Source organism: Stenella coeruleoalba, assembly GCF_951394435.1.
Source record: "Stenella coeruleoalba genome assembly, chromosome: 2".
In the NCBI taxonomy this organism is placed as follows: Eukaryota; Metazoa; Chordata; class Mammalia; order Artiodactyla; family Delphinidae; genus Stenella; species Stenella coeruleoalba.
Window position 1 is genome coordinate 169378696 of NC_137147.1, and position 26439 is coordinate 169405134.

The following is a 26439-nucleotide window of genomic DNA, read 5'->3' on the forward strand; positions in this document are numbered from 1 at the left end:
ATCTTTTTTTTTTTTTTTTTTTTTTTTTTTGTGGTACGCGGGCCTCTCACTGTTGTGGCCTCTCCTGTTGTGGAGCACAGGCTCCGGACGCGCAGGCTCAGCGGCCACGGCTCACAGACCCAGCCGCTCTGCAGCATGTGGGATCCTCCTGGACCGGGGCACGAACCCGTGTCCCCTGCATCGGCAGGCGGACTCTCAACCACTGCACCACCAGGGAAGCCCTATCATGAACCATTTTTTATGGACAATAATAGGTTGCATTGAGTCTTTCTCATCTAGTTTTTTTAAAAAAATATGGTCCCTGCCTCTAAGAGCTTAAATATGGTGTATTGTAGATTACATAATATGACAATTAGAAAAATGGCAAGATGGCAGGGTTTGGTTTAGCTGAAAGAACAGGAGGCAGAGATAAAGTTACATTGGTGTAACTCAGTATCTGTGATCTTGGGTAGGATAATTAACTTCTTTAAGACCCAATGGCCTCACCTACAAAATGAGGACTTGAACTACGTGATTCCTAAAAGTACTTTCTGACCTCAGCATTATGCTTATTCTAGCCACATGTCAATTTTGGTTATTTATCCTCACACTGAAACTGTCCTCTCATGAGTGATGCTACCCTATCCTGTTTCTCCTTCTACTTTTTTGAATATTTATCTCTTCTTTAGTGATTTACTTGCCTCCTTCAGGCTCGGAAGTGTGGACAATGCTCAAGAATCAGCCTTGTTCTCGTCTACCTCTTCTCTGTGGTCCCCTGAGCAGTTTCGTCTGCTTTGATGGCCTCTTTATGGACCAGTCCCAAACCTATGCCTCTGGCTCTGACATGGCCAAGCTTCAGATTCACACCTCCACTTGCCTGAGATCCCTAAGTCATCTGGATAAATGTTGTCACCTGAAATTCAACCTGTTTAAAACCAAACCCATCCCTTTTCTTAGGTCAACATCTTTTCCCATGCCTTGATTTCCTGTTATTCCTCTGATCAGCACCATTCTTTTCTTAGCTTCTTGGGCTTGAAACCTTAAAGGATGTCTTTGACTCCTTCCTCCAGCTAACCCCTCTTATAAAATCAAGAGGAAATCTTCTCGGTTCTGGTTCAAGATGGCAACAGAGGAAGATCCTGAACTCATGGACACACCAAATCTACAGCAACATACAGAACAATTTCCTCCAAAAAACCTAAAAACTAGTGGAGCAACTCCTACATATCAGGCAAATGAAGAAAAAAAAAAAAAAAAACCTCACATCAAAGTGGGTAGGAGAGGTTGAGATACATCTTGCCATAAACCCTACCCTGGCATGGTGACCCACAACTGAGACGGAACTCAAATCCCAGAGCTTCTCCCTGAGCAGCAAAGGGTTTGAACCCCACATCAGGCACTCCAACTTTTAAGACCTGCACCTGAGGGATGAGTCCCCAAATCAGCTAGCTTGAAAATCAGCAGGGCTCACGTCCACAAGACCCACAAGCTATAGTGAAATGAGAAAGGCTCTTAAAGGGCTCTTGCACTCAGACTCACCTGTCCCAGGAACCAGTGCCTAGACTTTATGTGAAAGGGGCTTATTTGCTTGTCTTAAAGCATCGGCCTCAGTGCCAGGCATCTAACCTAACACACATCTAGGGAGGAACCTGCTGGAGAACTCTCTGGGGACAGAGGTTGGCAGTCACCATCTTTGCACTCTCCCTCTGCCTCACTCCAGTTCACTGGTATCTCCTGGAGAGGAGCTTGTACCCTCCTCTGGTGCCCTGATTTTTTGCAGCTGTTGTCAGGAAACATCTCTAATTTGCTTGGCTATGGTGGCCAGCAGGGTTTATGCTTGAAGTCTCACAGGACTGTATGTATATTTACATACTTCAAAAGCTGTTTTCTGAGGGTCTGACTTCCAATCAGCCTGAATCTAGGTGCTGACTGAGATCATGCCCTTTGGGACACTGACAGGTCTTGGCACATCCTTAATTATTGGGAGCCACTAAGAATAAAATAGGCTGCTTGGACAATCACAAAGGGGACACAACCAACAGCTAGAACAATGTTGAAGGATAAGGCTCACTTCCTGCATGAGACCACTCCTTAAAGACTGGGAGAGGTGGCTCTTTCATCTAATGCATGGAAAGCCAATGCAGAGAGTCAAGGAAAATGAAGAGATAGAGGAATAAGTTCCAAATGAAAGAACAAGATAAAACTTCAGAAAAAGTCCTTAATGAAATGGAGATAAGTGATCTACCTGGTAAAGAGTTCAAAGTGATGGTTACAAAAATGCTCAGCAAATTCATGAGAAGAATGTACGACCACAGCAAGAACTTAAACAAAGAAATAGAAAAGTACAAGAAAGCACCAAACAGAAATCACAGAACTGAAGAATGTACTGACTGCACTGAAGAATATACTAGATGCATTCAACAGCATATTAGATGAAGCAGAAGAAAGAAAGGGCAGTGGAACTCACCCAATTAGAGCAGCAAAAAGGAAAAAAAGGAAAAAAAATTTAAGATAGCTTAAGGGACTTATGGGACAACATCAAGCAGACCAACATTTGTATTATTGGATTCCCAGAAGGAGAAGAGAGAAAGGAGCAGAAAACTTATTTGAAGAAATAATGACTGAAAACTTGCCTAATCTGGGGAAGGAAATGCAGAGAGTTCCAAATAAGATGAACCCAAAGAGACCCACACCAAGGCACATAATTAAAATATCAAAAGTTAAAGACAAGGAGAGAATCTTAAAAGCAGCACAAGAAAAACAACTTCTTATGTACAAAGAAACCTCGTAAGACTATCAGCAGATTTCTCAGCAGAAACTTTATAAGCCAGAAGGACGTGGCATGATATATTCAAAGTGCTAAAGAAAAAAAAAAACTTCCAACCATGAATATTCTACCCAGCAAAGTTGTCATTCAGTATTGAAAAAGAGAGTTCCAGGCAAGTAAAAGCTAATGGGGTTCTTCACCACTAGACCAGCCTTACAAGAAATGATAAAGGGACTTCTTTAAGCTGAAAAGAAAGGGTACTCATTAGTAATAGGAAAACATATGAAAAGTAGAGACCTCACTGGAAAAGGTAAGTATATAGTAAAATTTAGAAAGATCTAATGTTGTAAAGGTGGTAGATGAATCACTTATAAAGCTAGTATGAAGGTTAAAAGACAAAAGTAGTAAAATAATTATGACAAAAATAATTAGTTAAGGGGTACATTAGATAAAAAGATATAAAATGTGACATCAGAAACATAAAAATGGGAGTAGGGGAGTAAAAATATAGAGTTTTAGAATGCATTCAAACTGAAGCTGTTATTAATTTAAAATAGACTCTGTTACAAATATAAGTTGTTCTATGTAAGCCTCGTGGTAACCACAAAGCAAAAACTTACAGCTGATATGCAAAAGAGAAAGGAATCTAAGCATACCACTAAAGAAAGTCATCAAACCACAAAGGAATAGTGCAAGAGAAGAAGAAAGGAACAGAGAGGAGCTACAAAACAACCAGAAAACAATGAACAAAATGACAATAAGTATGTATCTATCAATAATTACTTTAAATGCAAGTGGACTAAATTCTCCAGAGTGGCTGAATGGGTTAAAAAAATAAGACCCATCTATATGCTGCCTACAGAGACTCACTTCAGATGTAAGAACACATACAGACTGAAAGGTAAGGGGTGGGAAAAAATATTCCATGCAAATGGAAACCAGAAGAAAGCTGGGATGGCTATACTTAGACAAAATAGACATTAAAATAAAGACTAAAAAGAGACAAAGAAGGACATACGTAATCTTAAGGGGTCAATCCAACAAGAAGGTATAACATGTGTAAACTATTTATGCATCCAACTATAGGATCACTTAGATATATAAAGCAAATATTGACAGATCTAAAAGGAGAAATAGACAGCAATACAACAATAATAGGGGACTTTAATACTCCATTTTGATCAGTAGATAGATCATCCAGACATAAAATCAATAAGGAAACGTCAGCCTTAAACAACACATTTGATACAATGAACTTAACAGATAGATACAGAACTTTCCATCCAAAAGCAGCAGAATACATATTCTTCTCGAGGGCACATGTAACATTCTCCAAGACAGATCATATGTTAGGCCACAATACAAGTCTTAATAAATTTAAGAAGATTAAAATCATATCAAGCATCTTTTCCGACCACAATGGTTGATACTAGAAATCAATTATAAGAATAAAACCGGAAATTCACATATATGTGGAGCTTAAACAATATGCTACTATACAACCAACAGGTCAACAAGAAATCAAGAGAAATTAAGCAATACCTTGAGACAAATGAAAATGGAAATACAACTTACCAAAATTTGGGGGATGCAGCAAAAGCAGGTTTGAGAAGGGAGTTCATAATGATGAACACCTATATTAAGACACAAGAAAAATCTCAAATAAGCAACCTAAATTTACATGTCAAGCAACTAAAAAAGGAAGAGCAAACCAAGCCCAAAGTTAGTAGAAGGAAGGAAATAACAAAGATCAAAGTGGAAATAAATGAAATAGAGACTGAAAAAAACAACAGAAAAGATCAATGAAAGAGGTGGTTCTTTGAAAAGATAAATAAAATTGACAAACCTTTAAGTAGACTAACCAAAAAAAAAAAAGAGAGAGAGAGAGAGAGAGAGAGGACTCAAATAAATAAAATAAAAAAATGAAAGAGGAGACCTCACAACTGATACCACAGAAATACAAAAGATCATAAGAGACTACTATGAACAATTATATCCCAACAAATTAGACAACCTAGAAGAAATGAATAAATTCCTATAAACATACAGCCTACCAAGACTAAATCATGAAGAAATAGAAAACATGGATAGATCAGTTACTAGTAAGGAGATTGAATCAGTAATCAAAAGCCTCCCAACAAACAAAAATCCAGAATCAGATGGCTTCACTGGTGAATTTTATCAAACATTCAAAGAAGAATTAATACCAATCCTTTTCGAACTCTTCCAAAAAAAACAGAAGAGGAGGGAACACTTCCGCATTCGTTTCACAAGGCCAACATCACTCAGATATCAAAACCAGACAAAGATGTCACAGAAAAAAAGAAATTTTCAAGCCAATATCCACGATGAACAGAGATGAAAAAATCCTCAGCAAAATATTAGCAAACAGAATTCAACAATACATTAAAAGGATCATACATTATGATCAAGTGGGATTTATTCCAGGGATGCAATGATGGTTCAACATTCAGACATCAATCAACGTGATACACCACATTAACAGAACAAATAATAAAAATCATATGATCATCTCAATAGATGTAGAAAAAGTATTTGACAAAATTCAGCATTCATTTATGAGAAAAAAAAAAACTCTCAACAAAGTGAGTATAGAGGGAACATACCTCAATGTAACAAAGGCCATATATGACAAACCCACAGTTAACATCATACTCAGTGGTGAAAACAGAAAGCATTTCCTCTAAGATCAGGAACACAAGGATGCCACTCTTGCCACTTTTATTCAACATAGTATTGGAAGTTCTAGCCAGAGCAGTCAGACAAGAAAAAGAAGTAAAAGGCATCCAAATTAAACAGGAAAAAGTAAAACTGTCACTATTTCCAGAAGACATGATACTGCATATAAAAAACCCCGAAGACCCCGCCAAAACACTGTTGGAACCAATAAATGAATTCAGTAAATTTGCAGGCTATAAAATCAATACACAAAAATCTGTTGCATTTCTATATACTAATAATGAACTACCAGAAAGAGAAATTAAAATAATAATCCCACTTACAATTACATAAAAAATACCTAGGAATAAATTTAACAAGATAGTAAAAGACCTGTACACTGAAAACTCTAAGACGTTAATGAAAGAAACTGAAGAAGACACAAATAAATCCCCATGCTCAGAGATTGAAAGAATTAATATTGTTAAAATGTCCATACTATCCAAAGCAATCCACAGATTCAATGCCATCCCTATCAAAATTCCAATGGTTTTTTTCATAGAACTAGAACAAACAATCCTAAAATTTGTATGGAACCACAAAAGAACCTGAATAGCCAAAGCAAACTTGAGAAAAAACAAAGCTGGAGCCATCATGTGCCTAGATTTCAAACTATATTACAAAGCTATAATAATCAAAACAGTGTGGTATTGGCATAAAAACAGACACATAGATCAATGGAACAGAACAGACAGCCTAGAAACAAAAACACACATATATGATCAATTAATTTACAACAAAGGAGCCAAGAATATACAATGGGGAAAGAACAGTCTCTTCAATAAATGGTGTTGGGAAAATTGGACAGCCACATGCAAAAGAATGAAACCAGACCACTATCTTACACCATACACAAAAATCAACTCAAAATGGATTAAAGACTACAATGTAAGCCCTGAAACCACAAAACTTCTAGAGGAAAACCTAGGTGGTAAGCTCCTTGACATGGGTCTTGGTGATGATTTTTTGGATCTAACACCAAAAGCAAAGGCAAAAAAGTAAAAATAAACCAGTGGAACCACATCAAACTAAAAAGCTTCTGCATAACAAAGGAAACCATCAATAAAATAAAAAGAAAATCTACCAGATGAGAGAATATATTTGCAAATCATGTGTCTGATAAGCAGTTAATATCCAAAATACATAAAGAATGCATACAACTCAATACCAAAAACCCCCAAACAATCCAATTAAAAAAGGGCAAAGAATCTGAATACACATTTTTCCAAAGAAGCCACACAGATTGCCAACAGGTACATGAAAAGGGGCTCAACATCACTAATCATCAGGGAAATGCAAATCAAAACCATAATGAGATATCACCTCACACCTGTCAGAATGGCTGAAAGGCAGAAATAACAAGTGCTGGTGAGAATGTGGAGAAAAGGGAATGCTGTGCACTGTGGGAATGTAAATTGGTACAGCCACTATGGAAAACAGTATGAAGGTTCCTCAATAAATTAAAAATAAACTATCATATGATTCAGTAATTCCATTTCTGGATATTTATCCAAAGAAAACAAAATAACTAACTTGAAGAGATATAGGCACCCCCATGTTCATTGCAGCATTATTTACAAAAGCCAGGATATGGAAGCAACCTAAATGTCCACCAATGGATGAATAGATAGGGTATATATTATACAATGGAATATTATTCAGCTATATAAAAGAATGAAATCTTGCCATTTGTGACATGGATGGACCTTGAGGGCACTATGGTAAGTGAAATAAGTCAGAGAAAGATAAATACCATATATCACTTAAAAACAACAACAAAAGCAAGCTCACATGTACAGAGAACAGACTGGTGTTTGCCAGGGGTGGGGGCTGGTGGGAGGCTGAAATGGGTGAAGGAGGTCAAAAGGTACAAACCCCCAGTTATAAAATAAATAAATCGGGACTTCACTGGTGGCACAGTGGTTAAGAATCCGCCAGCCAATGCAGGGGACATGGGTTCGAGCCCTGGTCCGGGAAGGTCCCACATGCGCAGAGCAACTAAGCCCGTGCACCACAACTACTGAGCCTGCGCTCTAGAGCCTGTGAGCCACAACTACTGAAGCCCGCAAACCTAGAGCCCATGCACCGCAACAAGAGAAGCCACCACAATGAGAAGCCCACGCACCGCATCAAAGAGTAGCCCCTGCTCGCCACAACTAGAGAAAGCCTGTGCACAGCAACGAAGACCCAACACAGCCAAAAAATAAATAAAAATAAATACATACATTTTAAAAAAATAAATAAATAAAATAAAATAAATAAATCATGGGGATGTACAGCATGGTGAATATGGTTAATAATACTATATTGCATATTTGAAAGTCGCTGAGAGAGTAGATCTTAAGGTTCTCATCACAAGAAAAAAAATTTTGTGATTATGTAAGGTGACGAATGTTAACTAGATTTACTGTGATGGTGATTTTGCAATATGTACAAATATCAAATCATTATGCTGTACATCTGAAACTAATTTAATGTTATATGTCAATTATACCTCAAAAAATTGTATATAGTCAAATCTGTTAGTCTTTTATGATTTGAAACAGTATTTATATCATACTCTAAGATTATAACAATAGCCATATTAGTTTTCTTTCAGCAATTTTTCATTTTACTTTTTAAGTTTACATTCTAGTTCCAATCTAACATGGAATTCCTGACATAAACTCTAGGCTAGCACATCTAATTGCCTGCCTAACACCTCCACTTTGGTTTCTGATAGCCATCCCACAGCTCCCATGGCCACATCAGGACACAACTCTTTGTGTCCCCCTCTACAGATCCGCTCTTTCTCGAATCTTCCTGGCCTTAACAGATGGCACTGCCATCTCCCCAGTTGCTCAAGCCAAAAAACCCTCCATCTTCGCACAGTCCTCTCCCTCACCTCCGACTCATCAGCAAAGTCTGTCAACTCTACCTCCAAACCACACCCCAGATCCATCCATTGTCCCCACTGTACTGAGACTCTCTAAGCCTAAGCCAGAAGCATCGTTTTCCTGGACTGCTGTGACAGGCTGGTCACTGAGATCATTGCTTCCACTCCCTCTGCCCACACATACGTAATTCATTCTCTGCATAGCAGCCAAGGAGATATTTCAAAACTGTACACCAGAGTATAACCACCCCCACCTCCCCCACCCCCAATTCAAACTCTACCATCATGATGACAGAAGATCTACATAGACTTCAAGGCTCCACCACTGCCTGACAGACCCCAGTCCTTCTTCCTTCCCCGAGGCTCCAATGTTCTCCAAGGAGCTGCTTTCGGTGTTTTTGCTATTCCTTCTGCCTGGACTTCTCTCAGATCTGCACAAGGCTGGCCACTTCTTTTCACTCGGATCTCTGTGAAAACGTCACCTTTCTTAGCGAGGCTCTTCCTGACCCTATAAGAGTAGCCCCAGTCATTTTCTCCCTCTATCGTGTTTTATTCCATCGTAGCATTTACCATTACCTGATGTTTTCTTTACTTGAATATTGCCAGAGTGCAAACCAAATGAAAAGACTCCACTAAGCAGTGGGTCCCAGTTGGAGAGCTTTAAATACAGGCTACCAGACTCACTCAGGCTGTGAAAGGGGAAGGTAGACCCAAGTGGGCTGAAAGCGAAGGCAGGGGGACCCAGTGGGAGGCGAGGAGGTTAGTGGCAAGCATGCAGCTCTCAAGGCCAAGCTCTACGCCTTATAGATAAGTCAGGTCAGGTACTACCCATCCAGGTCTAATTTAACCCATTAGAAAAGTGCTCAGAAGGATCCAACCTCTTGGTCCCTTGGAACTGTGACAGGTGGGAAAGGTGGAAAGGTAAGAGCGGAGCAAGAAAGACCCATTGGAGAGGAAGCCCTGCGTTTCCTCTGTGGTGTTTTTTTAAAGCCTCAAACTTAGAAGGAAAAATCTGATAAATATATTCTTGTCTGAATTTCCCGCCTGTCCTTAGCCAGCTCTCAGCAAGGGAAGCCAAGTTCTCCTAACTTCTGTGAGGAAGGCCAATGGGCTGACAGCTGGATATCAATATTTACATTCTATTATCATGTCTGTTGAGGAACCCCAGGCCTAAGTAGCTAAACTGAATTATTCTAGTTTTATCTCCCAACTGCTGTGTTCTGAAGAGCACACTTCCTGTTTTTTGAAAGCATGGGTTTTCTTAAGACCAATATATGTGTGTGTGTGTGTGTGTGTGTATTTACATATATATATATACACATGTATATGTATTATTTTTTCCTTCTCTAAAATATCATAAAGACTTCTCATCCCAAGAGTTAACTCTTCTCTAGCTCAATTGGCACTCAGGATATCTGAAGTGCAAACAGATTGACATGACTTGTTATAAGCCAACATTAAAACAATCTGCCATCTGCAAGACACATCTCCAACGCTTTGGTAAATAACAAGGAAAACAGACTTTAAGTGACCACCGACATGAGTCAGCTGTGAGCAGCCGCAAAGAGAAAACACATGAAAGGTCCGGGAGGCCTTACTGGGACTTAGATTTTGTTAAAAAGCAACTGCCAAGTGAAACTTTAGGAGAGCCGGCTGACCACCCATTGCAGAGACGGTGCCCTAGATGCATTCCACAAATTGTGGGAAGGTTGCCAGATACGCACTTTCATTGAAAAAAAAAAAAAAATCTCTGACAGATACCCTTGGCAAGATATCACCCACGGTATCAAATGCCAGACAGCTTAAACAGTTTACCTTTCTCCCGAGTCATACAGTCATACTTTTTCTTTTCTTTATTTTCCCTTTCTTCTCCCATTTAAATCTTTATGAGATAGGCACAGACGCAGTTTGGAACACTCCAGATTTATTTAGCGTGTCCTCATTTTCTGCATTGTACGTGGGTTGGTTCACAGGTGGGCAACGCTTAGCTGGTCACTCTGCTGAAGGATTTCTTTCTCTTGCAAATCACGCAAACATCCACATACATGTCTGTTCTACAGAACGTGAAGATGGAAGGAAACATCTATGGTCTTTTAGTTTGGCTTTTTAATGAGCTTCTCCTTTGCCGTAAGAACCGAGTGGAACTTGCTCAGAGGCTGATTTGCAGGGTGTGTGGCGGAGGGGACGCCCTCCCTCGTGGCAACAGCCAGCAAGGGGGCACAGCTGTTTGTGGCCCTGGATCCACAGAGTCACTCACAGAAGGAAGTGGCGAGAAAAAAAAAAGCTCAAGTGTCACTTGTTGGCCTGAAGGCGCACGGCTTCTTGAACACCAGTGCAGAATTAACGAAAAGTCTTGTCCTTTCGGACTGTAGATTGGGGTTTTTCTTCACTGGCAATCGCAGAATTTGAACACAGTTTGATGGGAACTTCTGCCATATTGTGAGTTTGGCAGCAATTAACTGATCAACCGCAGGCTGCATCTTAAGCCTTGGGGTCTCATGACATTTTGGGGAGGTGGTTTTTGTGTTTTTTGTTTTTTATAGCCCAGCATCCGAATCCCTCTGGGCGAGGAATTCCCTACCTTGTGAGCATCGTGGGGAAAACATGGCTGAAAAGTCTGGATCCCCATGTTCTCAGTCTCCTTTGCAGTTGGACGCAGATCAATGGAGCTGCTCCAGACATGAATCAAGTGCAATGCAGCCCATTCAGCACCGGGGGACAGCAGCCTGGGCCCGGCAGTGTTGGCGGCCGGGCGCTGAGGGCACAGAGGGGGCGCTGCAGGGACACCCACCGCCCCGAAGGCTGGTTCCCTGGTAGTATCCAGAGCGGTCCCTGCCTCTTCCCAGCGTCATCCCTGGTTCCCACTAATTCCCCAATTATCCCCAATTCCCACTATCCCAGCATCCCCAGCAATCATAAGGGCTTTGCAGTATCATTTCAACACTTTGAAAAAATCACCCAGGGTCTGTTTCTTTGGCGCGTCACAGGTCAGGGAAGAGAAAGAGCATGCTGCACCAGGCAGTGGTCCAAATCTGGCGTCTTCCTAGACAGTATGTCTTGGCATAAACACTAGGTGGACTTCATGGTCCTGCCTCAGCCCAGGTCTCCGCTTTACCGCCAGCACTGTGCTCATGTCTTCAAAGGCAGCTTGGTTCCTACCTCAGTTCTTTTTGATGGCAAACCAACTGAGAAACACCACTCAAAAGAAAGAACACAAAACGAAACACCAGTGTTCATAGTTCATTCTGATTTTCTCCACAAGGATGAGAGCAGATTTGCAGGAGGATTTAATAGACGCAGTCTTGGGGCTTCCCTGGTGGCGCAGTGGCCGAGAGTCCGCCTGCCGATGCAGGGGACACGGGTTCATGCCCCAGTCCGGGAAGATCCCACATGCCACGGAGCGGCTGGGCCCGTGAGCCATGGCCGCTGAGCCTGCGCGTCCGGAGCCTGTGCTCCGCAACGGGAGAGGCCACAACAGTGAGAGGCCCGCGTACCGCAAAAAAAAAAAAAAAAAAAGATGCAGTCTTAATGCTCAAACTGTATGATTCCATCTCTCCTCACTCCCTCACCAATACAGCTTTTGCACTATCTTATAAATAACATGTGTGTGTGTGTGTGTGTGTGTGTGTTATATACATAGTCTTCACTGGGTTTTTTTTAGAGTGACTCTGCAAGCTGCTACCTCTTTTCTCAATAGCTCATTTAATTATAATACAGATTTTTGAAGCAGCGCTCTGAGCACTAAATATTTATTTTTAAATGTACTATTCACAATACAAAGCTGAGAACAAGGTTGCCGCAGTGCTCATACATCTAGTAAGTGGAGCTGCCGGGGGGGCCGGGAAGGATTTGATGATGGCTTTCTACCTGCCCCTGGACTCGTGAATGGATTCTGTACTGGGCGCGTCTCCTGGCTCTTTCTGAAGTGTGAAGAAGGCCTTTGTAACCAGGCAGTCTCAGCCGCTGTCGGTGTGAATTACGCCCTTGAGTTGTCTGTAGAGGTGAACAAGCCATCTACTTTGGTTGGTTTTCCGGCTCGAGCTTCTGTAAATATGACCTTTATTTTCAGGGGTGTTTTACTCTGCTTTGCAGAATAATAATTGTTTGGGCGGGAAATGTATTAGGGTAACAAGACAATACACCCTCTAGTAAATCTCCTGAGAAGATTTCTGGGAGCAATTAGGGGTGTTTCCCCAGAGCTTATAGCCTCGTCCGGGCATCTATCTCGTGACTTCTGTCATTTCTCTCTGTAGACCACACACACACACACACACACACACACCCCCGCCACCCCCGTCTCCCACTCCAGCCCGCGTCCACTGGGCGGCGCCCGTCCGCCCGTCCTGCCCCTAGTTGAGGCCCAGCAACACTGGCCTGCCTTTCTCCTCAGTTTTCTAGATTCTTCACCTATAAAATATTCCACTGAGAATTTTTTTTATTGAAGCGTAGTTGACTTACAATCTTATATTAGTTTCAGGTGTACAGCATAGTGACCCACTGCTTTTACACATGACAAAATGATCACCCCTGCAGGTCTAGTTACTATTGTCACCATATACAGTTCTTACAATATTATTGACTCTATTCCCTACACTGTGCATTACAGCCCCCTGACCTGTTGATTTTATAACTGGAAGTTCCTATGTCTTAGTCTCCCTCACCTGTTTCACTCATCACTTCCACCCCTCTGGCAACCACCAGTTCGAGTGGTTGAGTCTGCTTCTGTTTTATTGTTTGTTCATTTGTTTTGTTTCACACATAAATGAAATCATACAGTATTTGTCTTCCTCTGTCTGACTAATCTCACTCAGCCTAATAGTCTCTAGGTCCATCCATGTTGTGGAAAATGGCAAGATCTCATTCCTTTTTATGGCTGAGGTGTATTCCATTGCATATATTTTATATGTACCACAACTCTTTATCCATTCATCTGTTGATGGACACTTAGGTTGCTGCCATGTCTTGGCTATTGCAAGTAATGTTGCAATGAACCTAGAAGTGCATACATCTTTCTGAATTCGTGTTGTTGTTTTCTTCAGAAAAATACCCAGAAGTGGAATTGCTGGATCACATGGTAGTTCTATTTTTAATTTTTTGAGGAAACTCCACACTTTTTAATAGTTGCTGCACCAATTTACATTCTATTGGTAATATTTTTAAACGACAACAATAAAAGCTAGATGAAAATTTCAATTTATACCATCTAGATTATATTAAAACACATTTATGGGGGGTTTTTGTTTTTTGTTTTTGCGGTACGCGGGCCTCTCACTGTTGTGGCCTCTCCCGTTGCGGAGCACAGGCTCCGGACACGCAGGCTCAGCAGCCATGGCTCATGGGCCCATCCGCTCCGCGGCATGTGGGATCTTCCCGGACCAGGGAACGAACCCGTGTCCCCTGCATCGGCAGGCGGACTCTCAACCACTGCGCCACCAGGGAAGCCCTATGTTTTTTAACTCAAGTATTTGGAACTGCTCTGACTCTCAGAAATAGTGACCCTTTCTGGTCCAGTGAATGAATTCCATCCACTTTGAAAAAGTTTTTCTTTTCTCTCTGGATGGCACTAGATTTTTAAATTTTATTTTATTTATTTAGTTTTTAATATATTTATTTATTTTTGGCTGTGTTGGGTCTTGGTTGCTGCGCATGGGCGCTCTATAGTTGCGGCGAGTGGGGGCTACTCTTTGTTGCGGTGCGTGGGCTTCTGATTGCGGTGGCCTCTCCTATTGCGGAGCACGGGCTCTAGGCACGCGAGCTGCAGTAGTTGTGGCTCATGGGCTCTAGAGCACAGGCTCAGTAGTTGTGGTGCACGGGCTGGGTTGCTCCACAGCATGTGGGATCTTCCCGGACCAGGGCTCGAACCCGTGTCCCCTGCACTGGCAGGCAGATTCTTAACCACTGTGCCACCAGAGAAGTCCCAAGTCAGCATACTTGTCCAGAATCTGTTACGAAGTTTGTGAATAAGTATCAATCAATCAGCTCACAAAGGCAAGCAGAGTGGACACTTTATTACAGACTTTATGTTTTCCTATCATGTAATGAGTTCCTTATGTATTGATATTAGGCTACTCATTCTTTGCCATATTATCATAAATTCTTTTTCCTAATATGTTTAATTTTTAGCATTTTAACATTTTTATTTTTTAGCACTTATGCTAAGTTAATCATTTGTATGAATTATTCTTCAGTGTTTGTTTGATACAACATTTTACTATCTGCACGCCTACCTTCCAAACATAGCCACAGCCATCTTGCCCCTGCGCTACGTCGACAGCACCTCACGGGGCCCCCTGGCTTCCCCTCTTGGCCCTTACAGTCCACTCTCTTCACAGCAGACAGAAGGAGCCTGTTAGGACAAAAGTGTGGTCATGACACTCCCTTCCTCAAAAACCTTATGTAAAGCTTCCTTCATATCACTTTCTTCTCACCAAGTGTACAAGGCTCTAAACAATCAATTGATTGATTAGTCAGTGGAGTTCCTGGCTCCCTCCCTGATCTCAGTTGACTTCCCTGACCTTTACCATTTCTTCACATAGTGTACCTCTGCTATATTGAACTGACACCTTCTACCTTGTTGTTTGCTTCACATATCCTCTGAACCAAAGCTGAACATAAGAAATTAAAACTCGGACTTCCCTGGTGGCACAGTGGTTAAGAATCCGCCCACCAATGCAGGGGACATGGGTTCAAGCCCTGGTCTGGGAAGATCCCACGTGCCGCCCCACTAAGCCTGTGCACCACAACTACTAAGCCTGCACTCTAGAGCTTGTGAATCACTGAGCCCGTGCGCCGCAACTACTGAAGCCCGCACACCTAGAGCCCGTGCTCCACAACAAGAGAAGCCACCGCAACGAGAAGACCGCACACCACAACGAAGACCCAACACAGCCAATAAATAAATAAAAGAAAATATTTTTTAGAAAATGAAAACTCATTCACTTTTACAAAGTTATTCCACCCCATCTTACAGCACTTTATGCACAGAGAATGTATTCCTAAAACGCATATCCACAAAAGTGTAGGCTTGTTCCTAAAGAATATCAGCTCACGATGATGATGATAACAATGCTGGGAAAGGTGATGGCCATTTTTTTTTAATATTTGTTTATTTATTTATTTTCTTTATTTTTTTGGCTGCGTTGGGTCTTGGCTGAGGCACGCGGGGTCTTCGTTGAGGCATTCGGGATCTTTTGCTACAGCGCGGGCTCTTTGTTGTGGTGTGCAGGCTTCTCTCTAGTTGTGGCCTGCAGGCCTGTGGTGTGCAGGCTTCTCTCTAGTTGTGGCGCAGGGGCTCAGAGTGCGTGGTCTCCGTCGTTTGCAGCACGTGGGCACTCTCATTGAGGCGTGCGAGCTCAGTAGTTGTGGCGTGCAGGCTTAGTTACCCCGTGGCATGTGGGATCTTAGTTCCCCAACCAGGGATCGAACCCTCGTCCCCTGCATTGGAAGGTGGAGTCTTTACCACTGGACCACCAGGGAAGTTCCAATGGCAATGTTTATTGAGCATTGCATTGCAAGTGCAATCAAGTCCCTGCCTAACTCATACACATTTGAATCAGCAATTCCTCAAGCAAAAAGTCATTGTCCCTAACTGGGATGCTCCCAGTGGGGACATCCACCCCTTGCATACATCAGCTCTTGTGTCGGCTCTTTCGGTCTTGATTGAGCAAACTGGGGGCCTCAAAGCCTAGAACTTCAGTCTAACTATTAAGCTTGGTTGTACAATACACATGGCTGAAGGGACACACTTAAAAACAACCATGACAACAATAAGAATGAAAGACCATCAGAAAGAGATTTCAATGACAGTTGTGGAAAACTGGAGACACTTGGAATATAGGAAATAGAAGGTTTTTTTTTCAAAGCTACTAACAATGACATCTAAAATACTTTAAAATTATTATATATCCTTACTAAAGAAAAGTTAAAATAAAATAGGGTGGTTTGAAAGTGAGGCAGACTCCTGCTAAATATTCAACCGGCCTACAGAGGAATACCTCATTTTCTTTCCACATATTTTTTAGAGGGACACTCAGGGTCTGGGGTAAATTCAGCTCAAGAGTCTTGGGTATAAACACAAGCTACGAGTGTAGTGGGATCTCTCCAGCAGGCTAGTCTGCAATGGGCAGAGATTGTCTACAGAAAAGTTACCTAGGAATAGGATTGACCCCCGGTGGACAGAGTCCAATGTGTGTAGTAACCCCAGGACTAATCTGTGGCTTGCGCTGGTGGCCAAACTCAGTAGACAGAGAATGGCAATGGTACCATGGTTACTAGTGGGATATCTAGTTAAGAACAAAACCTCAGCCAGTTCCTGGGGGACGTAATCTCTGAGAACAGTGATGGTAAAGGCTAGGAAGAGTACCTTGGTCAACTGCTACGAGATTCAGGGAAGCCTCAGGTCCTTGTGCAAATAAGAAACTCAAGAGGGGAGCAAGAACACAGCAAGAATAGGCTTGTGTGTGTCCAGAGCGCCCATATATACGTGACCTTGTAGAAGACTAATTCTATATCTTAGCAGCAGATGGGTAAATCCACTAAATATGTCTGACTTACAGGGATTAACTAGAGAATTCAGTAAGAGCTCTCTTAGCCTCATTGCCTACAGTTGAGTGGGACCAAGTCATTCTGGCTATAATGAGGCTTTACCTTCTCAGGCCTGAAAAAGTGTTGGGACACGACAGGAATCCCACTATAATGAGTGCAGAACATGCAGTTGAGGTACTACAGGTAATCCAAAGAAAAACAAAGCTGCATTACTGCAGCCCACAGCATGGTGTATTCAGCACACTAGAACTGAATAGAGTACCACACTGTCTGTATCAGGACCATACTATTTCATATGATCATCAAGGACCTAGTAAAGGACACTCTGGCATCCCTTCTAAGGGTCTGAGACCTGGGCCATTCGATTAACTTCTTGGAGTCGCCTTCCCATAAAACAGGGATCTTATTTGCCTTCTGTTAACTACATCAATGTGTTATGAATATAAAGAAGATACTATTAGAAAAATGTGCTGCAGGTAGTGGAAGAAAGTGAAAGATCTCTGAAGGTCTGTTCACTGGAATTTCACAACACAACTAGAGATAATCTCTCTAGCCCTGTCCTGTTTCCTCAGCATCAGAATCACATCCTCCCTTGGGCAACTTTATGTATAGCCAAACAAAAACCCATGACATTTCCTCATAAATGCTCTGCTTTTTCCTATCTTACATCACCCCATCTTTCTCTTCACTCAGATTGACCATTTTTCTCTCTGTTAACTTACGTTAATGACCACTGCATTAGAAAATTTCAAGCAAAATTCAGTTTCTTCATGAAGCTAGTTGGTCCTACTTATGTTCTCCCATATACCATCACTCTTCAACATGTATTTTAGTCCACTTAAATAAATACAAACTAGAAATATGGGGAAGTGAGGGATGGCTTCTTAGAGAAGGTGGAATTTGAATTGACCTAGAATGAGCAAAAGTTTTAATAAGTAGATGCCGGAGAAGGGCATTCCATTCATCATCATGACCATCATCATCGCCATGAACATCAGAGCTAATACTTATGGCATGCTTACTATGAGCCAAGCACTGTTTTAAGCAGTTTATATGCAGTATTCCACTTCATTCTCATGGCAACACTAGGAAATAAATATTATTATTAGCTCCATTTTATTGATACATACATTGAGGCACTGATAGATTAAGAAATCTGTCCAAGATTGCTCAGCTACTAAGCAGTAGAGCCAAGTCTGAAACACAGAGGCTGTGCTTGTAACCACTGTGCTACACAGCATAAAGAACTGATTAAGCAGACGATAGCAGACAAGGGGAAACATGCAGGGTCTGAAGAAAAGCCACAGATGAATACGACTAGACATAAGAGTGTTTAGTCTCTGAACAGTTAGAATCAGGCCGAATTAGGGAAGCAAATTTCACCAAATTTGCTTTTATAGGAGTTATTCTGTGGGTAGTGGAGAGCTATCAATGGTTTCTAAGTAGATGAATGGTCTGAAATCTGGTTTTGGATAACCGAAATTCAGCAGAGATCGCCAATTCTCTTCTTTCCTTTATAATGCATTTACCGAGTGAAGAACTTAGCATTCAGTCTAATTTAAATCAAATACAGAGTCTGAAACACTGTAACCCATGACACCTCCAACAAACATGAAGAAAAAGGAATTCAATTTGTTGTGGGCCAATAAGTATAGAATAATAGTGACTCTCACTAACTTTATGAAATTACTATTATCCAAATTCCCTTCTTCCAGGGCAAACATACAGTTTCCCCTAACTACTGGATGTGTTTATCAGCTCCATGTTTATTAAACAAAGAAAAAATACTGAATATATTTATTCTGCATAAGTCTTTCCCCTCCACTCCAAGCAAGCCGCAAATTAGCAGCCAAAGCAATGCTGAAAGGGGCTCAGAAAGAACAATCAAAGCTGTGTGAATTATGTGTATAACTGAGTTTAATTAAGTCCCTTTGCTGAGAGAAATGGAAGCGCTAACAGTTATGCACACTTTTCAGCTGCTCCTATTAAGCTCCCAGTGGAACCCTTGGAAGGAAACTGCAAAGGATGGAAATTCTGCTCTGGACAGCCCAGCTGAACTCTGTAACAGCTCAGACCACTGACTGTGCCTAGTTCCCAATGCTTGTTTGTGGTATAGCTATGTCACTAAAACTTGACTGTGGGTAATTAGCCTAACCCATTCAATTACTGACTTGCTTTAATAAGACACAGTTTGGTTAATATTTTGGCAGCAAATCAAAAAGGAGACCCTAGATATCTACTTTTCCCCCACATATCTATTATCTTGATTTCTCATCTCTCCCTTTAAAATAAAATGTATCTTACCACAAAATCTCCAACTATCCCAAAAATGAATTTTACTTCAGAACGCTAAACTCCCCATTTGCTTGATTCAGGAAGTCACTGTGTTTGTTACCTGGGGGGGGTACATTTTTCAGCTAATGTAGCCCAGCGTTCATACCAAGAGCTTATGCTGCTTAGACTCTGGCCTTTCCCTGGGTATGACTGACCTTTTGTTACAACTCTATAAGCAGATAATGCATTGTTTTCTAGGCCAAAATCACTTGGTTCACGCACCATGGTGTACAAGCGGGTCGTCCCAATCAAGCACCTGCCAGTGCTGCTTTTTTTTTTTTTTTTTTTTTTTTTTTTTGCGGTACGCGGGCCTCTCACTGCTGTGGCCTCTCCCGTTGTGGAGCACAGGCTCCGGACGCGCAGGCTCAGCGGCCATGGCTCACGGGCGCAGCCGCTCCGCGGCATGTGGGATCTTCCTGGACCGGGGCATGAACCCGTGTGCCCTGCATCGGCAGGCGGACTCTCGACCACTGCGCCACCAGGGAAGCCCTGACAGTGCTTCTTGAAGAGGATTTTGGCCTTGCTCACAGGTTTCCCTGTCTACCAGCTCAAGCCAAGGTGGGCATCCTCCATCTGAGCGACCAGCTGCTTAAAACCCTCACCTTTCATAACAGAAATGCAGATGTGACATCCACAAGTGTTACTGATATAACGAATATGTCTTAAATCAGCAGCCACTGCTTTAAAGCTCTTGCCAGAGAGTAGAGCCTTGAATCACCTATCCAGATACACTTTTGTGAATGCTTCTTCCCTACTCCTCGCGCTTCCTTCCTAGGGGAAGAATCCAAGTAACAAAACATCTTGGCTTCTCTCTGCCCTTGCGAGCTAATCTGACTGGGGAGTCTGGAAGTCAAAAGTGGGTATGTACTGGCTTAGCTCCTCTACTTTCACTTGGGAAAAGAGCACATGTTCTTCTCAGCGCCTCCCAATCCCTTTGTGAGGGCCTTCCCTGGTCCAGGGCTGCCCGACACCCCGTAGGTTCATCAGTCTGTTTCTGGGGTTCAGTAGTGAGGAGACTCCTTGCCTACACCTAGAAGCCACATCTTCCAAAATCAGCCTTATGAGTAATGAAGGTGATGTTTGTGACCTCCATCTGCTTACAGATATATTTTATTTTTCAGTTAATTCAGAGTGTGGTTGTAAAAAGTGGTGTCTTTATTGGGTCCCAGCTAACACAAGTACTAAAGCCCCAGTGAGAAAAGTTATATTTAATAAAGACAGATTCCCACGCCACCCATTCTTTCCTTAAGGTTGTAAACGTTCCAGCCTAGAGTCACCTTATATCAATATTCATCAGGAGCATATTAAAATAGACCCTCTCAGAACTGCCTTAATGGAGTCAAACATTAATGTTGGTCTTTAATGGAAGTCACTATGAAAAAGGGCAATATAAAGTAACATATGTATCTGCCAAAGATGGATGAAAACATTTTCTGTTTCTGTTACATGTCTATTGCTCAATGTTCCACTTGTTTATTCCATGTGGTAGATTTACTTTAGAATTTTGAAGCAGGAGGATATTGTCTTGACTCAAAAATTGGTATGCTCACTCGGCAAGGAAAGATAACTCTGTAACCCATAAGATTTCTCTCTTTTGATTTCACTATCAGGAAATTCTTGGTTCAGTGTAACACTCAGGCACAATAACTATAACAACTAATATGAACAGCATTCTTGCTTCATTCTTTTCATAGCTTTAATATCTCATTTCCATTTAAATAACATGCACACAATCCGTTTTGTAGGTCATTCCCAAACTCTTTAAAATAAGGCACAGTGAAAAATCAAAAAACACAGAAAAAAGAATGCAAAGAACTTCCAGTTTCCAGTCCAGCGTGTAAGGAGCTTGAAAGTGATCGCTCCTGTCTTCACAAAAAGAGAAAAGCTGAACAAACAAAATCAACAACCCTTCTTAGATCCACCAGAGAAATGAGGTCACAGGGCAAACCACTGCTCCCCAAAATTGGAGAGACAGATGGGCAGATACGGAGAATACAACTTACAGAAGCAGAAGCCCAGGAGCAGAAGCTTCCACAAGAACTAGTACCAGGATAGGAAAACCTAATCAGTAACTGATGAAGTACTGGAGGCTCAGTGTGGACAAGTTCAAGAGTTAAAAATTCCACGGGGATCCAGTATTAGGGGGGCCTCAACACTTTTGTGAGTTCTACCTCCCAAAGTCTTACCAGGCTCTCTCAGGGAAGTTGGAGAAAAGTCTCCTCCTACTTCTGGCAAAAAGGAGCCATTTGAAAAAAGCCCAGAAAATTCTGTTCTTCTTCTAACAAGGCCTGCCCTCAAGAGAAACTATTTCACCAAAGCTTAACTAACTGGGGTTTTACCAGAGTCTAACCAATGGGGGGAAAGGGAAATACCCAACTCCAGTCAACTGTAGCCTTCCGAACTCCACAAACCAAAGCAAAACAAAACAAAACTGAGAAGCACTTGTACAGATCACAGCCCAGGGTCACAGGCTCACTAAAAGACTGAGATCTACAAAGCATAAAATTTTAACATTCCCTTAAATATGTTTTAATATTGGAGAAAGAAAGGAACTCCTCACTAGTCTTTTTCAGGTGTTTTGGTAATTCTTTTTGTAATTTTTTTCATGGTTATTTTCAGCCATTTTTTTCTTTCATACAAACTTGAAACTAAATTTACTAGTTACAAAAGCAAATCATATATCACTCCATGTATGACTGGAATTTTATTACATTCATAATTTAGGAAGAAGTGACATTTTTATGACTTTGAGTTATCTCCAGAATATAACTGTCTTTACATTAACTCAGATCCTATTTTATTAGGATATTTCATAGTTTTCTGTATTTCAATAAAAAAGTACAGTTTTCTTCACATAGGTCCTTTTGCCTTCTGTTATATTTATTCCTAAGTATGTATATTTTTCTAATTTTATTTTAATTAGATTTTGTTAATTATTAAATCTTTTATGAATTCCAATCATTTCATGTTGATTTTTTTATATTTAGAGGTCATAACATATACTTTCAAATATAGATAATACTTCTTCTCAAAAGAATTAAAAAAATAAAAGACTGAGACTTAATCACAGGACTATAGAATGCTTCCCTTCCCCCAACACATTACCACCTCATCAATAGGTCTCTTGTATAATAACGGGGGGATACAATGGAAAGAACTGTGTGTCTCAGATCTTATTTAAGAAGAAGTCTGTAGGGAAACCCAAGGAATGCAGCAGAGATAAAAACAAGGACACCAGGGGCAATTTTTGCCTTTGACACCTACAACTACAGCAAGCGGTAAACACAGCCTAACCCCTAGCCTGATAAACATAAAACCTCACGTGAAAGGCCCATTTACCTCAGTTCCTTTTATTCAGTACATCATGTCTGGCTTTAAAAAAAGAGAGAGAGCATGTATCAGAACGAAACTTAGATATGGCAGAGATGCTGGAATGACAAGAGTGAGAATTTAAAACAACTATGATTAATATGCTAAGGACTCTAATGAAAAAAAATGGACATGATGCAGGAAGATGGTTAATGTAAGCACAGAGATGGAAACTCAAAGAATGAATCAAAAGGAAATGCTAGAAATCAAAAACACTATAACAGAAATGAAGAATGCTTTTGATGGACTCACAATAGACTGGACATAGCTGAGGAAAGAATCAGTGAGCTCGAAGAAATGTTAGTAGAAATTTCCAAGACTGAAATATAGTATGAAAACCAATTTTTAAAAAAAAGAGCAGAATATCCAAGAACAGTGGGACAATTACAAAAGGTGTAATGTATGCATAATGGTAATAAGAAGGAGAAGAAAGAAAGAAGAGAACAGAAATATTTGAAGCAAAAATGACTGAGTGTCCAAAATTAATGATAGACAACAAACCACAGATCCAGGAAGCTCAGATAACACCAAGTAAGATAAATACCAAAAAATCTACACTTTGGCATATATTCAAACTGGAGAAAATCAAAGACAAAATTTTGAAAGATGCCAAAGAGGAGAAAAAACGTACAATGAAAGACCAAAGATAAGAATTACATTCAACTTCTTTTCAGAAACCATGCATACAAGAAGTGTGGAGTAAGATACTTAAAGTATTTAAAGAAAAATATCACCAATCTAGAATTCTGTAACCAGTGAAATTATGCTGGAAAATTTGACATATGATTCCAGTCTCGTCAGGTTTTCCATGTCCTGGCAGTCCAGCAGCCTTCGTACACTTCAGGAATTCTGTCATAGAAAATGGCTGTACTGATGACTCCCTTCTCTGAGCCTTCCACCCAAGGAGATTTCTTAGCTTTTAAAAATAACTTCTTTGCTGAACTGAGAGGAAGAGTTGTCTGTTTCTAGATGTAACTTTTTAGAGAATTCAGTATCAACCAAGCTTCAGTCCACTTTCACTTCTACCCAGGCTAACTAAATAAAAAAGAGAGAAGACACAAATTACTAATGTCAGAAATGAAAGAAAAGCCATCACTAGTGATCCTATGGGCATAAAATGAATAATAAATGACTCTTAGGAAAAAATCTATGCCCACAAATTTGATAACAGAGATTAAAGGGACCAAAATCTTGAATGATGCAATCCACCAAAACTCTTATAAGGAGAAATAGATAATCTGAATAGGCATATATCTATTAGAGAAATTGAATAAATAACTAATAATCTGCCACCAAAACAGGAAGTATCAGGCTCAGATGAGTTCACTGGTGAATGCTACCAAACATTTAAGGAAGAAATTATACCAATTCTTTACAATCTCTTCCAGAAAATAGAAGCAGAGGGATATTCCCTAACTTATTTTATGAGTCCAGCATTACCCTAACACCAAAACCAGATAAAAACATTACAGAATAGGAAGACCACAAACCAATATCTCTCATGAATATAGATACAAAAATCCTCAACAAATTTTTAGCAAATTGATACCAACCATGTATGAAAGGAATTATGCACCATGACCAAGTGAGATTCATGACATCTATGCAAAGCTGGTTCAACATTTGAAAATCAATGAATGGAAGCCATCACATCAACAGGCTAAAAAGAAAATTTATATGATCATATCAATAGATGCAGAAAAAGCATTTGACAAAATCCAACATCCATTCATAAACTAAGACTAGAGGGGAACTTCCTCAACTTGATAAAGAAGAGCCACAAAAACCCCCCACAAAACCCCAAAAAACTAACAACATTATACTTAATGGTGAGGAAGTAGAAAGTTTCCCACTAAGAACAAGAACAAGGCAAGAATATTTCCTCTCACCACTCCTTTTCAAAATTGTACTAGAAGTCCTACTAATGCAATAAGGCAAGAAAATGAAACAAAAGGTATTCAGATTGGGAAGCAGACATCAAACTGTCTTTGTTTGCAGATGATATGTTTGTCTACCTAGAAAATCTGAAAGACTCAACCAAAAATCTCTTGGAACTAGTTAGCCATTATAGTAAGGTTGCAGGATACAAGGATACAATACAGATGTCAATTGCTTTCTATACACCAGCAATGAACAACTGGAACTTGACATTAAAAACATAATACCATTTACATTCACGACCAAAAAATAAAATGCTTAGGTATAAATCTAACAAAATATGCACAAGACCCACATGAGGAAAACTACAAAACGCTGATGAAAGAAATCAAAGAAGATCTAAATACATGGAGATATATTCAATGTTCATGAATAGGAAAACTCAATATTCTCAGAATATCAGTTCTTCCCAACCTGATTTATAGATTCAGTGCAATCCTAATAAAAATTCTAGCAAGTTATTTTGCAAATATCAACAAACTGGTTCTAAAGTTTTTACAGAGAAACATGTGGACAAGACTAAGTAAACATTGAATGTGCACAACCATAATATAGTGCTTACATTTTTGTGAGGAAAATATGCTAGAATTGAAATATAGGTCAACAATAGATTATGATATGAGAGCTGGAAATCACATTTAAAGCATCTTAAGGTCCTTGTATTGTTTGGAAACAAGGTAAAGATGTTGATTAACTTCAGATTTTATTGAGTTAAATGAAGGTAAAAATACCTGAGGTAACCACTAAAAGAGTATACACACAGCATATAATTTTCAAACAAGTAGAGGGAAAAACAGAATGAGACAGAAGGAACATAAGCAAAGTTAATCAATTCAGAAGAAGACAGGAAAGGAGGAAGAAAACAAAACAAAACAATAATCCAGCAAAAAACCAGAAGTAGGACAAATCAATAGTATTACAAAAATGAGTCCTAATATGAACAACCACAGCAAACATAAAAAGTCTAAACTCTGTAATTGAAAGAGCAAGATTACAAGACTACAGTTTTTTAAAACTTAGCTATATGATGTTTACAAGATACATATATCTAAACATAAGGCCACAGAAAGATCAAAAGTCAAAGACTGACAATGAGCGCCCAGATCAAGCTCTGTTCCTAGTACCACTCTCCAACTGGAGAACTAGAGATCCTTGGACCAATGCCTCATTCTAGGGCCGGGTAAGGGGACATGCAAGATGAGCCTGGAGGGCTTCCCTGGTGGCGCAGTGGTTGAGAGTCCGCCTGCCGATGCGGGGGATGCGGGTTCGTTCCCTGCTCCGGGAAGATCCCACATGCCGCGGAGCGGCTAGGCCCGTGAGCCATGGCCGCTGAGCCTGCGCGTCCGGAGCCTGTGCTTCGCAACGGGAGAGACCACAACAGTGAGAGGCCCGCGTGCCGCAAAAAAAAAAAAAAAAAAAAAACAAACAAAAGATGAGCCTGGAGCATCTTGTAGTGCCAGAAAATAACAAAGTGCTACACACACACACACACACACACACACACACACACACACACACACACCCAAACTACAGAAACTAAATTGATGGGGTATGTCAAAAAGACACAGGAGCCAACCGAAAGACCTCCCAAGGGTCAAGGCTGGAATAATCTGAGCAATAAAATAAATAAATAAATTAGTATTAGGTTATAACCTGAAATATAAAATAAACACTTGGGCTTCCCTGGTGGCGCAGTGGTTGAGAGTACGCCTGCCGATGCGGGGGACGCGGGTTCGTGCCCCGGTCCGGGAAGATCCCACATGCCGCGGAGCGGCTGGGCCCGTGAGCCATGGCCGCTGAGCCTGCGCGTCCGGAGCCTGTGCTTCGCAACGGCAGAGGCCACCACAGTGAGAGGTCCGCGGACCGCAAAATAAATAAATAAGTAATAAAATAA

General features: G+C 40.8%; 1 protein-coding gene across 1 annotated transcript in view; it reads right to left on the reverse strand.

The window, feature by feature from the left end:
• LOC307182395 (uncharacterized protein) overlaps positions 1–26439 on the reverse strand; it is a gene marked incomplete at its 5' end in the record, with an annotated part of 150171 nt that overhangs the window by 61986 nt on the left and 61746 nt on the right. Inside the window, one exon of the mRNA XM_079913621.1 lies at positions 4322–4380. Within this exon, the coding sequence (XP_079769747.1) occupies positions 4322–4380 (59 nt within the window). The remainder of the gene's footprint in view (positions 1–4321; positions 4381–26439) is intronic.